Genomic DNA, 15,798 nt, shown 5'->3' with positions numbered 1-15,798 from the left:
TTTTTAGTTTCTTTCACTTTGAATGAACCCAAGATAAAAAGTGGTATTGAAATTTGAGATAGTGTGGATGGATCAAGTATTTGCTGATTTTATACATCCCTACATAATAACTTATAAAACAGAACTTGGATACAGCTATATGATTACACTACTGAATAATTTAGTAAGGCCTTTTATCATAAGAAAAAAAAGAGGAAAATATGGTGCGGAACACGCTTGAAAAGTGATAGGCATCTAAAATTCATATGAATATCGCCCTTGTCCACAAACCTTTCCGGAACACGTACAGGCAAATATTTACAAAGATAAGGAAAGCAAAGACTATGGTACACCCGACCTACATGTACATGTATCTTATCCTTTTAATAAGTTGATTTAGGTGACATATATACACATAGGACAATAAATGTATACAGTAAGAATTGGACAATACTGGGGAGGAACATATGCAGAGCCTTCAATGAATATGACCTAATTATTTCTCATTGTCCTTACACTGTACCAGCGTTTTTCAAATGGATGCTGCAATACATCTTTAGGGGTCCTGTGAGAATTCAGTGAGAATCTATATCAACATTTATTTGGGAAAATTTCAATTTTGTAAAACCAGAATATGAGAAACTGCTATAAGTTTATTTCATGAGAAAATAACGTTTTGAGGATAAGATGGGAATTAATTGTCTTTCTTCTTCAATGTAATATTTGTAATAAACAAGGCATTTATAATAAACACAAAATTCTTTCTTTCTGAAGAGAAAGAATAAAAGTGTAGAGATGCATGAAGGCCCTACATACCGAATAATTAGCTAGAGGAAATTTCCAAATAACGAAAACAACATTCCAGTATGAGAAAAAATGTTTCAAGATTTTCAAAAGAGCTATAATTTTCAGAGCTCTTTTAAACCTCACCAAATCTAACTACTCTCCACTCCAATGTGTTTTCTTTCACTGCAACATACATTTATGCCCTTCCGATGCTGTTCCATCATTCTCCTATGTGTTTATCAGATATTTCTATTTTGAGAAGAAGAAAAAAATCTGTATTTTCCTTCATTTTTCCAAGTAGCATGACATCCATCACACAATGCTTCTATTCAGGGTGAGAAAAAAAGGGGACTTGTTCGTCATCATCCCTCCAGCATTTTCTTGTTTACGTCAAGGTGGTTCAAGGAGGAACGCTATTGAATATCATATATGTTACAGTGAATAGAGGTTATAAATATAAAATAAACACTTTTGTGCTTGTACTGGATTTAAAATAGCTCTGGAAGGTGCATAATAGAAAGTTGAAATAAGAAGGAATACTCTATGGAACGATAAAAATATGTTGTTTACATGTTTAATATGTGAAACAGATATTTGTCTGTGCGTATTTGTGTTTACGCATGCATATTAGGGATGCCAGCAGATAAGATGTTTACACCATTAAGTGAATGCAACAAGTTAATATTTCCATAATTGTTAAGGTTTGCGGAACAATGATATGAAAAAAAGAGAGGAAGTACATTTAGAGAGAGAGAGAGGAACAACAACATTTATTAAAAAATAAAATGAACAAATTCAATTTATTCATTATTAGGATATGATTTACAAGTTTTACATGTTTCCATTTCTCATTACATTATCTTATATTAATTCCTTTCTCCACTGTGCAAAATATAATTTACATAAGTTACAAAATATTTATCAGCGAACTGATATCATATTTTGTAATTTTTGCCTATTAGCTACCATAATGTCACTTGATACCCTAAACCTTGTATTCTGGTGGCATTATTCGTCGACAAACATTTATTTTTCTGACCACTAATCTGATAAAGGACAGGAAATAGCGACTGGAACCAGAATATTAATCTCATCCTAATCACAGATATATATATATGCCAATCATTTTTTTGTTGTTTCCTTTTTGGTTGTCCCTCAATATCTCTCAATTATCAGAACAAGTCATGGCTGGCTACTGTTAAATTCTGTTTCCTATCATGTAACAACAGAGGGTCGTGTCAATAGAGTGACTTATGACCTTCTGGCTGTGGTCTTATGTCAAGTCTAATGGTTATCCAGGTCGGTGACCCTTCTTGAAGAGGTCAATGACCCCATGATAACCATATCTATGCTACCCTTTTCTCCTCAATGCATGTTGATTCATATCCTTTTCTCAGTCATTTTCTTTCTTGTGTCAGTTTCGTCCACTCCCCCACAAATATATTTCTTCTTTTTTTCTGTGCTATTTCAATTCTCACTCTCTCTATCTGTCTTCTCCCTCTCCGTCTCTGTCTCTGTCTCTCTCTCCTCATCTTTCTCAACATTTTCTGTTGCTCTACGACTCCATACTCCCTCTCCATTTCCTTTTCTCCTCTCCATCTCCCTCTCCATCCCCCTCTCCATCCCTCCTCTTCTTTCTCTCTCTCGTCTCATCATGTAAATCCTTGGTTGAGGGAGATTACCTACCACATAGCGTGTACAATAACACACTGGATAAATAGACATAACCGGTGAATAAAATGTGGTTTGAGGCGCTTTGTAACAAACCCAAAAGAGTCAATCAGACATAAAAATCCTCAGGTCAAGAACCCCAACACTATTATTAGTCATGAAGTTGACCATCTTTGCTTGATATTGGGAAGTTATAATATATTTTTGGAGTCCGAGTCAGGCCATTATGTCATGCCAACATCTTGGTCAAAGCAAGAAGGTACCTCCTTGGTAAAAGTAAGACTAGGAATCGGGTTACAAATCCATTTTACAAAATAATACAATGTTTGCTTATAGCTTTTCATCTATTAGTACTATGAAGGTATGAGAAATACTGTTGGGTCTGATAACCATGTATCGGTATCTTTACAGTATTTGTCATGATTTTTCCATTCTAAAAATATCTTGACTTTACAAAGCTTGTGGTCGACTGTCACAACCTCCAATCTCCCTTAAAGGGATCCGGTAACTTTGTCTCAGATTCTGAAATAACATTCTGGATTTAGCTTATGATGCAATGATAATTATAAACCTTTAGGTCAGTCAGGAACCCCATGACTTTTACAAGCCGATCGCCTGTCTGATTATCAAGATATTTATGATTGAAATTACAAATTTTGAAAACCGTTCGCCTGACGGTTTTCATAACACTACAGTCTATTGGGGAAAACGAGTATGGTAAAACCGGTCACTCAAAGATTTTTACTTTTTTGAGGCACTTCTGGATCATTTTGAAGCGCAATTTTTTTAGGGCTTCAATATTACACCATATCACAGACACTGATAACACGTAGGGCCGTGTATCTCAGATTTAACATTGTTAAACGATCCCTTTAAGACTAAAACCCCATCCATTCATCAAGTCCTTTTGAAAACCGGAAACAGGCAACAATGGGGTCATGTAATGACACCTGATGATCCATTTTTCTGTTTTCTTCGAAGACAGAGTGGTTCTTGACCGAAGACAATGACCAAGCCAGCAAAGAACTGTCTGCTCCTAACAAAGGGGCTTTCATTGCTTCATTAAACACATACAAGGGATACATGTTATGCTTGAGGAGAAATATAGAGAGTAAAGGTCGAGACTTAGCCCAGGTCCATGCTTAGCCTATTATGTTCTTGATGTAGTCCCACATGTATAAATTTGGGGATGTGGGTTGTGATTGGAATAATTCCTCCAATTTCTCCAGGGGAAAAAAAGCAATTGGGATGGGGGGGGGGGGGGGGGGGATCAAACGTGATTCATTCATAAGCTATGTTGTGATAAAGCTTTGAATTCCTTTTGTTTTTGTAGTGAGTCAAAGGAGTGGCAGGAAGCAAAATGTGGGGACGATCGAAGGAAACAACATGAATGATAAAGAATATTATGCATGAGTTACCAAGTCATATGTATGATCCTAAAAAGTACAGGTCATTTACAGTGTAGGTACGCCTTTCTCCTCATTATTCATTATTAATAAAAATTTATCCTTTGCTAGTATTTGTTATGTAAGGCAGCTTATTCCTGACTCTGTCTGTTGAGTATATCACCAGTCTCATGCAACACATTTTCATCATTATTATAATACACAAAAAACATGCAAATATATGTGGGATATGGATGGAAAATGACCAGTACAGAGATGTACGCAACTTAAACATTACTTTGATAAGGTATTCCCTTGCATCTATCTTCCAAGATCTAACATATTCCACTTTAGATCTTGACGTTTTGCAAACTTTGAGTTTAAAACTATGACCGTTCCGTGTGAACATATCCTGCCTATGTGAAAGTAGGCAAGAGCTACATTTACACTGCAACCAAAAATCATCAATTTTTCTCACATTCTGGTAGTTGCATACAGCAACTTTTTTATGGGTTTTGGCAGTAGTGTATAAATGGTTGTCTCCAACATCGATAATTTTTCAAAACAGTGTTTGGGGTGTGTAAACGGGCCTAAGATGACACCTGGCTGAAAAGGCAACTCTCTCTTTGTTCAACTTCAATAACAATTTTGAGAGTGATGAGCCTCCACTATAATCTCTAGCGGGTCAGCGTTCCTCCCATTTTAATCCCGCAAACCCCTATCCCTTTTCATAAGTCAGTCTTAATCCGTATTGGCTCTGGAATTAAAGCCTGAGCTGTGAAAGATGGGGTTTCTTCTCCCTTTGATAAGGAAATAATGGATCCCTGGCCTTTGCCAATGGATAAAAAGGGGATTTCAATCGGCTAGTTAAGGTGGGCCAAAAGGGGGTTGTCTTTTCCCTTCAACTATAATCCATTGGGACTATCACACAGTGATGACAGGAATAACATCACATGATCGAGCTCATTCTCATTCTTTATTCTAGTCAAACATTTATCATGATAAGGGGCCAGCGTTAATGTTCCTATAGAAGCTTAGACAAGAAGTAATTGGTAGGCAAAGGCAATTAAGGCAACAAAAGTGATTGACATTGAAACATGATGAAAATCATCCAACAAGGATGGAAAACGCCATTGAAACCAAACAACAACAAACAGTATCTTGTCTGTTCAGGGAGACAGTAGATGTCCACTGTCTGCGTCTCATGAATAGATAACACACATTTATAATGGAAAGTAACCGACTTACATCACAGGCAAAGTCTGGTACATGTTGGCTACTGAATTATGTTGTTCCCATACATGATTCCGTACAGGAACCATCCATTAGTAATGCATTACAATTCAGGCAATTTACCAGAACTTACCTTTTTAGCTTGAATTTTAAATCCTTCTCCACCTCCCCCAACCTCTAGGCTTCCATGTACATCGTTTGTACTTTCAAAAATTTACATAAAAACTTGTAATGTCATTCCTAACAGTTTTTACATTGATCAAACCCTGGAGACATCTGAAGACATTTTATCCCAAATGGGAAGGCCGGCAATCTAAATCTTTAGGATTTTAATCCCTGATTAGTCCCATCGTCACAGCAATCAAGACAGCTCATGATAAGCGAGCCGGATCAAGAAGAATCGGTGATCACTGTAGTAATCACATTAAAAAAATATCAATGCCTAAACTTTACGAATAAGCACCAGTGTATGGAGTCTTTATAATGCAGAAAACATTCAAGGAAAGTACACTGAACTCCCAGCTATAATAAACAGAAACCCTATCAATGCACCAATATGTTTAAAAAACAAACGGGAGAAATGCACATGTTATACCACGGTATTCATGACCTTTGAATGCGCCCAACCTGATGTAATCACGGATAAGGCTAAAAGCAATCAAGTCAAACCATCACTCGATTCAACGCACCCATCAAAATGAGTTTAAGAATCAACACAAATGATCACAATGAGGATTCAAATGAAATATTCCTGGCACAGCAAGGCTATGTCGGGTCATATCCCAAACTTGAATAAATAATTAGTTGTTTTTCCCTACACATAATGAAATTTAATTTCCTATTTACAGAATATGACAAGATTGGAGTAGCACTGATACTTATTACAATTATATGAAGCATTAGATTAAGCACAGATCGCATCACATAGGCAAACGTCCTGGTAAATTACCTTCTGTCTCTGTAAAAGACAGCGTTAAACAAATGATGTAAACATCAACACCGATTGATCTTTCTCATCTTATTCTTTAATTTAATTTTTTTTAATTCAGGAATACAAGGGTTTGTCAATTCAAATTAAACTACCGGTAAATAAGATTGCAAGCACAAATCATTGTCCGATGCCATGATGTAAATGAAAACTGTTTGTTTGATTGTGATGAAAACAAAAGTGACTACTTTTTACAATTCATTTTGCCATACTTGTATCTCTTAAAATTTGGATACCGTCTCATCTCTACATTGAGCTTATCTATGCTTCACTCTAGACAGATATTTTCAAGTACGTGTTGTAGACCAGCATCTAGGGCACAACCACTTAAACTTGAAGTCACCTGATACTTTCACTGCTTGGACTCTTGCTGTGCTGTTACCCCAACCAGGGAAATTTCCCCAGACTCCATTCCACCTTCCGAGTGTTTCTCGTCATACTCAATGATGGGTCTATACCCTCGCCACCCGTGAGATTGAAAAGCGTGTCCGGATAATTACTCTCTTGTCGCCAACAAATATTCCAAACTTTCGGCTAGACCCATTTTTGCCCCCCTTGGCAAAGACGAGCATGAAACCGAATGAATAATTTGCATAGTCTACATTTTTAGAGGGTCATGATCGTCCCCCCCCCCCCCCCCCACATGAAGAGTGAACTGGTGGCAGGGAGGTTATAGGCCTTTATCATCAGTGAACGTCCTTCTGCAGGGCTCGATACTAGCAGGCATCCAGCATTCATGGGCCCCCAAATTTGAACTCCCTGAATATCACAAATGAAACAGGGGCCCTATGCATGCATGGAAACCCTAAAACGTGTGATCAATACCCCCTATGAAAAAAAGTTAGTGTGGCCTTGCCTATTGACTCTGAACAGACGATGATTTAAAGTACTACCTTGTAAACTATTACTTTATGTCTGATCAGGACATACATGTCCATGTAAGTGGAGGGGGGAGATTTTATTGTAAGTGAAAGGGGGGGGGGGGTATACAGAAATAAAAGAGAAACAGTCCCGAACTACAGGACAAGAAAGACATCCTAAAAAAAGGTACAATAAGGATAATAAGATTGATAGATAAACCAGGACAAACTGAAGACAAATTATATTGTAGACGATAGATCTACGTGTCTGATCCTCATAGGCCTACATATAGGGATGTACCGGTACTATTCAGTTTATTCTAAAAAGTACACTTCCCACCCACTCAAATTTCCATGACTCCAAGTTTAACCTTGATACAACCGAACACAGGTGGACCATGCACGATTAGCCTTGTCACAAAGTCACACATGTTTTGTATTACATATATACATGCAGGATAGATCTATATCAAGCTGTTCTACCTAGACCATACAGGTGTATGCAGCGAGAACAATTCAATAATGCACATCATGCCGTGTGGTTAAATACCAGCCAAAGTTACAAGAGAGATCAATTTAGCTACGTGCATTGTCCGGTTCTCGACATGTCCTTGAGATCAAGTACACCCATTCAAGTACATGTTAGTCACGTATCACAGGCTAAAATTAAAGCAAGGAGATTGCATTTATAATTAATACTATGTGGATGCACTATTTACCCTTGAATATATGCATGCATTCTGTAATATGTGGTGCACAATGTACATATAGCGCTCAGATCTTTAAAAACAAAGAAGAGAGAGCCACAGAGGTGAATGAATCGACAGTCATGTTAACCCACGTGTGTAGACATTGATTTATTGATATTGTTTGTTGGTTTTCCCTTGTGTTGATTGATGCAAACATATAATTGAAACATTCTTGCCCGGTTAGACTACATTTCCAATCCGGATCAAGCGTTTCTTCTACGAAATATTGATTTTAGATCATGTGCTGCTTTTTGTAATTGTCATGTTGTTAATTAAATTTGACCACACGACTTCCTGTCATAAAATTAATAAACTTTCGTTAACAAAGAGAATTTGTCAAAGGTTCACTTACATTTAAATGAAACATACATGAATATTCATGAATACAAAACAAATGGTACAAATATGTCCTGATTTGTACAGGTAGAAAATGAATAATTTAGTTGTGTATTGTGCAAAAATGAATATTGTCAGTACAAATATATCCAACGCATTCCATGATAAACAGTTCAGAAATACTAACAAATTGAACAATCAAGTTCTTCTCAAAAGACATTTATTTCATTATGAATCAAAGATGGCACACTTACACAATGATTAACAAATTAAATTTGATCTTACCAGCAATGTAGCGCATGCGAAGTCGTTTCAGAAAACGAACATTTTTATAGGATGCCATCTTCCAGACAGGCAAACACTTGCATGGCAGGAGTAAGTCCGTTTCTATCTTCTCACGACAGGACAGGAACATTGCATCTTAAACCAATTCAAAAGATTTCCTCAACTAAAATCTTTGTTGGACTCCAAACATGGATCCAATTTTCCACAATGATTTATAAATTTCCTCCAACATGAATTTCATAGACACATTTGCATGCAGGAAAACGAGTCATAAGCAGTGCCCACCAAAACCAATGTCCACAAATCCAAAATCCTGGATCGGTTTGGCTGAACTATAATCTTTGAGGTTCTATCGTTGATCCCTAGGCTGCGAATAATGAAGGACTTCGGTCTTGTGACGACGGGGTATTCTCACGCCGCTCGATGATAAATACAACTGAAAAGAGACACTCCCACTTGCTATTGCTAACTGGGTGGAACTTGAGCTTGGTCGTTCTGGTTTCAGAACCAAAGGCAGAGTGCCTGAGAATTTTTACTTTGGGGGAAACTTAAACCATGTGTGCGAGGAGCTACAATGGAGAGGAAATTCCACCGTAGTGTACGTGAGCTACATCCCTATGGTCACAGTTGGCATAAATGTGGTGGGTATCTTTCCAACATATCCTTGGTGGTGTTTGCTCTCTTGGTGTTATCTTTCCATATGTCCACATAGCAGACTGTGAATCACCGTCAGGTTTGCCTTGTAGTGTCTCTATTACTTGAAGGCCTCGGATAGATACAATGTCATTACAAAACTCATAGGCATTGTTATGGTATTACTCCTCAGATCTAAGTTCTCAGCAGCTCAGTTGTCCTAGAAATAGCCAAAATGGCACAAATTCCATGAGAGTCTGTCTGGTACTAGACAGAGCTTTACTTTATGATGCCATAGTCTGCATTTTGACTGTTTCCAATGGGTCCCCTCAACAATCCTTCATACTCGGGCAGTAGACTGGAACAGCAAATAACGATGATGAAGAAAGAAGTAACGTACCACAAGCTTGATGACAGGACACACCCCCTCCTGTCTTACTTAGGTAAAGTTCCTGGTGTTCCTCGCCAAGCCAACTATCCCACAAGAGGCGTATAAAACTTTCAGTAGCTGCTGGAATGTTGTCCACTGTGTATGCTTATCAATACACAGAAGGACTCAGCCCAAACTGTTTGGGTACTCACTATACCGGTGAAAGGTATGAAGGAGTATCGGAGCCGGTATAAAGGAGAACAAAAAGAGCTCTTTGCACTATAATGCGGTCTGCTTTGACATGGACGTTCCACAATAGCTGGGGCCAGTGGGATAAAAAAGAAGGGGATAAAGATTTCCCTTCCACTCAAAAGGCAAGGTGTTTTTTCTCCAGCTATTCTCTTCTCTCCGCTTTAAGTGTCTCTCTCTCCTGCTCTCTCCCCCTTCTCACCCACTTGTCATGGAGGAAGTTGGTTTTGGCAGCTAGCAGTGCCCGCTCACCCGCCCATGCCGGGAACTATGAATTGGTTGTGGGTTCACGCTCCAAGGAGCATGAGTGAATGAAGTGCCATTCCACCTGTCTCCACTGCTTTGGAAGTATTTTCACGCGAAGATGGGGACCAACAATGGGAACTGGCCCAACAATAGAGCTTAACATGACGAGGAGATAAGCTTTTTCCCATCATCCCTTACTTCTTTTTCTTTCCTTCCTCTTTCTCCTCTATCTCTGTCTCCACCTATCCCCCACTCCTTTGAATATGAGAATTATGCTCAAAAGACCGTCTCATAACTAAACTTTGTTAAAATCCTTTATTTATTCATTTGGAGTATGTAAATGGCACATAAAGACAGATTCTTTCTCCAAAATTTAAAACTAACTCATTTGTAAATTGAGGAAGAAGTTTGATACTATATGATGAAAGGGAAACCTTTAAAAATAACTTTTCTTCTTCAAAATATCTCTTTTAATCTCCATTCACCCATTGGCTGGCTCTTGTAGGCTCCATATTTTGTATGCAATTATATGCATAAGCTTCGAGAGCAATTATCCTGTATTCAAGACTCCATATAACCTGGCCACAACTTCATGTTTCCATGGAAACCAGTGAATCACACAAATCTGTGGTTTCAGCCACAGATTTAAAAATGACCAGAGCTATCAAGGCTAGACGGTATCATTGAATTCCAATCCCACAATTGCATTTAAAAATTCTTTTAACTTTTCTGTAGCTTCATTTAATGGGAAGAAAATAAAGGAGAAAAATAGGAAAAAAGGGGCCAGTGGCAATTTGCCCCCCCCCCCCCAATCTAAGGCAGCTTCTTGCCTATCGTACACGGATATAAAATGAAAACCTGAATTCATCACCAGGTTATATGGAATCTTTCATCCAGGGTAATTGTTCTCAAAGTTTCTGAACATGACTGTTTTCACAAAAGAACCTGAATAACTGCATGACTAGAAATGAATAAAAAATATTTCACAGTATTCAAATGACATTGTATGTCATTTATAGAACTTAAATGCACTCTACAGACTAATAAAATAACAAAATTGCCAAAATATATTAAAAGAAATCATGGTGTAACACAGATGCCATGTAAACTAGATGGAATTCGACTGCGCGCAGTCGAAAATGATGCCTCCGTCATAGAGCAATTTTACAAACCAAAACAGAAGAAATTTTTCAAATTCAAGTTCAATTGTAATCCATTAACAGGTTCTCAGAATATCGTGATTACAAACAATTTCTCATATACATATATGACCCTTTGAACTTTGACCTCATGATCCTAATATCTACTCAGCTCATTGGCTCTGCAAGATATCCAGAGTTAAATAGTAATCCATCTGTCAGTTCTAATGAGAATGCGTTCACAAGCTATTTTTGCATACATAATGAGCCCATGACCTTGGACCTTATGAACCAAGAATCTACACAGTTCATTGGCTCTGCAAGATACATAAATGATCTAAGTTTGGCAGGAATCCATCAATCTGTTCTAATGATAACGCGATCACAAGCTGTTTTTGCATACATAATGGGCGCTGTGACCTTTGACCTTTGACCTCGTTACCCAAAATCTAATAAGTTCATCGGCTCTGCAAGTAACATACATGACCTAAGTTTGGCAGGAATCCATCAATCGGTTCTTGAGATAACGCGATCACAAGCTGTTTTTGCATACATAATGAGCCCTGTGACCTTTGACCTTTGACCTCGTGACCCCAAAATCTAATCAGTTCATTGGCTCTGCAAGATACATACATGACCAAAGTTTGGCAGGAATCCATCTATCGGTTCTTCAGATAACGCGATCACGAGCCGTTTTGCATACATAATGAGCCCTGTGACCTTTGACCTTTGACCTCGTGACCCCAAAATCTAATCAGTTCATCGACTCTACAAGATACATACATGACCAAAGTTTGGCAGGAATCCATCAATCGGTTCTTCAGATAACGCGATCACGAGCTGTTTTTGCATACATAATGAGCCCTGTGACCTTTGACCTTTGACCTCGTGACCCCAAAATCTAATCAGTTCATCGACTTTGCTAGATACATATATGACCAAAGTTTGGTAGGAATCCATTGATCCATTCTTCAGATAACGTGATCACGAGAACGGGACGTACGTACAGACGTACGTACAGACGTACGGACGGACGGACGGACGGACGGACGGACGGACAACCCGAAAACATAATGCCTCCGGCTACTTCGTAACGGAGGCATAAAAAGTGAAACATGGACAACTTTTACCATTTACCACTCAGTGCCCACTGGATCCCCCACGGCCCTCATAACATACCAACTTAGAAAAATTCTTTCAAACTTATTGAACAGGCACTTTATAAACGAACAAGTGATTATTTGTTCCTTTGTTTGTTGTTTCTTTTCTTTTTATTGATCACATTCCGTTCCCACTCAATGTAGAAAAGAATGCTGGGTCAATTAGACACCAAAGTATTGATTTTTTTATCGTTCCAGGGGGGTGTTTCACAAAGATCCTAAGTTGAACTTATCTCAAAGTTGGACTAAAAAGGTATGGAAAGCCATTAGCATCTTTGAAAATATTTTGTAAAAGTTATTTTGAAAGGCATAAAATGTTGATTCAAATCATTCATATTTTCTATCATCAAGGAGATTTCATGTCATGGATGTGGCATTTATAAAAAGTCTAAAATACTTGAATTTCTGCTTTTGAATATATTTCATTTTAAGGCTCCAATGGCTGTCCATAATTTTTAAGTCCAACTTAGTGTTAAGTTCTACTTATGATCTTTGTGAAACACCCCCAGGATGGATTTGGAAGTGGGTCATCACTGATACCAATACCAATAAGGGGCCTACAGTACAAAACAGATTCTACAAGTATTCCTGAGTCAAAAGTAAGAATTTAGAAGGGTATATGGGGACAATGGTAATGTTCCCTGCTGTTCAGATAATAGAAATACATTAGCTTTAAAGTACACTTGTCTTGTTTTGGTTCAAGATGGAACAAATGACCTAATGGGTTTACAACTCCTAAAGTGAATGAATGAATGGAGAAGGGTGCTAAGATGGTTTTACTTTCCTGAAGTATCTGCCTACTTAGGAGACATTTTTGTTAAAAGTTTGATAGAAACACTCCCTGCTGTGTTGATAAACAAAATAAATTAGGGTACAAGAGGTGTGACAAATGAATTAATGGGTTTAAAAATTCCAAAATTGATTGAATGAATGAATGAATGAATGGGGAGGGGTTGAAGTGATGTTTTTTTCTTTCCCTGAACTATCTTCAACCTCCGAGGAAAAACTCCCTCCTGTGCTGGCAAAAGAAGTGCACTATTATTGTATACTTAGGTTGTTCTGGCACAAGAAACGACAAATAAATTAATGGGTTTTACCAACAAATTCGAGAACAGCGAGAGGGATCAATGATGACTGCACTTTCCTCGAAGTAACTTCTCACCCATGAGACAATTTTGGAAAGTTAACGAAACGGGTCTGCCCTTAATCTCCCTTTGCCTCCTAATAGCGATAGACAATGGGGAGGGCTTTGTCAACAGACAAGCTGACCCCAGCAAATTTTTCCCTTTTGATTCAGAACAATTGGAAGATTTGTTTTAATCCTGTAATCTTTCATGCGTAATTGATTTTCGAAGCTCCCACTTTTTGGGCGAGTGCCAAAGGCAGACCCTAAGGAAGTTTAAGTCATGTACTACATATTAGAATGCGTCAAATTCTAAAAGATTTTTACAATATTCAAATGAGTGTTCATGCTGCTATTCTGAAATTTAAAAAACTCATCCTTTTTTCAAATTCTGTACACAAATTTTACTTTCAAAACTTCCAGATGCATACAACACTTTTTCTAAGTAATATTTTCTTTCACATTCAATCCTTTTCTAATTTTACAATACATTGTCAAACAAAAAACATTCTGAAGAAAAACAAGCTAAAATATCATTTTAAAAGTTCAGAATTAAAATTTATCCAAAAGCAGACGCGCCTGCAAACATGTAACAAAAGAAAGGGCAATCAGAGGTTTTTTCTTTACTGACGTAGTAAGCAGGACAGGGCCGTTTGTTGACTAATTAGAGAAAAGAAATCTATTTCTGGAACACTTCAGTCACAAACACACTACTAATTACATATTCACAATCTCCTTCAGAAAAAACACAGGGGAGGGATGCAGCTTTCTAAATATAGGATCAGGACTGGACTAGACAATGCTAAACGGAGATGCGAGAAAGACATAAATAGAGGTTGGTTGTTAATTAAACCAAAATGGTGTTGGGGGATTCACGCAAGAGGTGATTCGGAAAGGTTGTCCGGACAGTGCGAGGGCGATTCACATTTTAAAAGCGATTCCACTTCTATGCAGTCATATTATACTAATTAAGCCAGTCCGACTATAGTCTACTACTGGGTTGGTTGTCAAGATCTTTGTAATAGAGTAAGGGAGGGGATGGGGTCTTACTCTTTTGATTTATCTCCTTAGATGCCGTTTTAAAATCATGTTTTAATATTCCCCAGTCCCTAAAGATAACCAGAGGCGTGATTTTATAGATTTTCGAAACAAGCATATTTGTTAGCATTTTTGCTCTAGAATTCTGGCGTACCCTACCCCGAGTACACATACTTTGAAGACTTGGGTAATTAACTTGGGTAAATGGCACCACTGTGAAATATATGAAAAGTAAAGCTGTATATGAATCCAGGATTATTAAATTGATTTTATTTAACTAAGCATAGAAAATTTTCTATGCTGCAAACGATTCACTCAGTTTGCCATCACCTGTGTAAAGAGAGGAACTGCCGCTCATATGCCTCATACTATGTTTTAGGCACATGATGGCATACTTTAAAAACATTGTGTTATCTTTCATTTCTTACAGTGTTCCCATATCTGGTATCCCCTGTAGGTATTCATAGGCCTGTCCTCATCAGCTCGAGATTGCTAAATATCCCGCTTTTTTAACTATTAGCGGGATATTTGGTAGAGATAATCATCCCAAGATATCTTGGGCTAGTTTATAAAATATCCCGCTATTTGTCCGGTGCGTCTTCACCAGCCCGAAAGACTCGCACTATGCGTGAACGTTGAGCAAAATATCTTGAGCTTGAGTCTTAAATTGAGCTTGTGAGGACGCGATTTGTAACTTCGGGCTTATTTCCCAAATGAGAAATAGCGGGCTATTTGGCAATCTCGAGCCGATGAGGACAGGCCTCATGTATCAGATGTGAAATGGAGACACCTCTTGTGCATCGTCTCCCTGGTCAGAAATAGAAAGAGATTACCATTACGATCATTGGAAGCCGCACAAACATTTGAAGGGTTTCCTATCCCCAAAGCGCTTTGGAATGATGCACATATGACGTCACTGGGAATATCCATAGACTGCGGAAGAGCTAGTGACCCATCGGAGACAGACCGACTGCAATCAGTCTCCAAATTCAGACACTTTCAGACTCGGTAAAGGGATTTAATAGAAATTGCAACCAATCTTATGAAAGAAGATGCCCCGATAAACGTCCAGGGACATTCAGTATAGATTAAATAATTTAATGCTTATAACGAAATACAGAAGGCAGACGAATTTATGCAAGACTTTATAAATTTCAATTCTTACTCTCATTTCCAAATTTTCTCAAATTCTGAATCTTCATAAACCAAACTCTATCAAAATATATATGCAACAAAACTACTCAAGTTCTCACTGGAGACTGAGAAGACCCTGGAAATATTCTTGATTTACATGTAGCACCTGCCTAGGATCTTGACGTCACACTTTATCAATATTTAATTTGAATTTTCTTGCTTAGCTATTTCTGGATGTAACAAACAGGCAAAGAAGCCCTTTTCTTGAAAACACGGCTATTTTAAAACATTCTTTGCTTTCAACAACAAACAACTATATAAGAATCAGATCTTACACAATATTATACTGCCAAAGTGGCATACCATTATAAATCTCTCTTCCCCAAAAAGTCACAAATTTATAACACAACTTTTCACAAGAAGAACCTCCCTGA

The 15,798-nt window shown here is 37.8% G+C and overlaps 1 protein-coding gene across 1 annotated transcript in view; it reads right to left on the bottom strand.

Moving 5' to 3' along the window:
• Positions 1-9,768, bottom strand: part of LOC100889572 (rho GTPase-activating protein 7) — a 90,863-nt gene extending 81,095 nt beyond the window's left edge. The window contains exon 1 of the mRNA XM_003723338.3: positions 8,273-9,768. Within this exon, the coding sequence (XP_003723386.1) occupies positions 8,273-8,402 (130 nt within the window). The 5' untranslated portion in view covers positions 8,403-9,768. The remainder of the gene's footprint in view (positions 1-8,272) is intronic.
• Positions 9,769-15,798: the final 6,030 nt, after the last annotated feature.

The sequence above is a fragment of the Strongylocentrotus purpuratus genome, unplaced genomic scaffold (genome assembly GCF_000002235.5).
Source record: "Strongylocentrotus purpuratus isolate Spur 01 unplaced genomic scaffold, Spur_5.0 spur5_scaffold_11, whole genome shotgun sequence".
NCBI classification, from domain to species: domain Eukaryota; kingdom Metazoa; phylum Echinodermata; class Echinoidea; order Camarodonta; family Strongylocentrotidae; genus Strongylocentrotus; species Strongylocentrotus purpuratus.
Note: the sequence above shows the minus strand (reverse complement) of the source record. Positions and strands in the feature narration are given on the sequence as shown.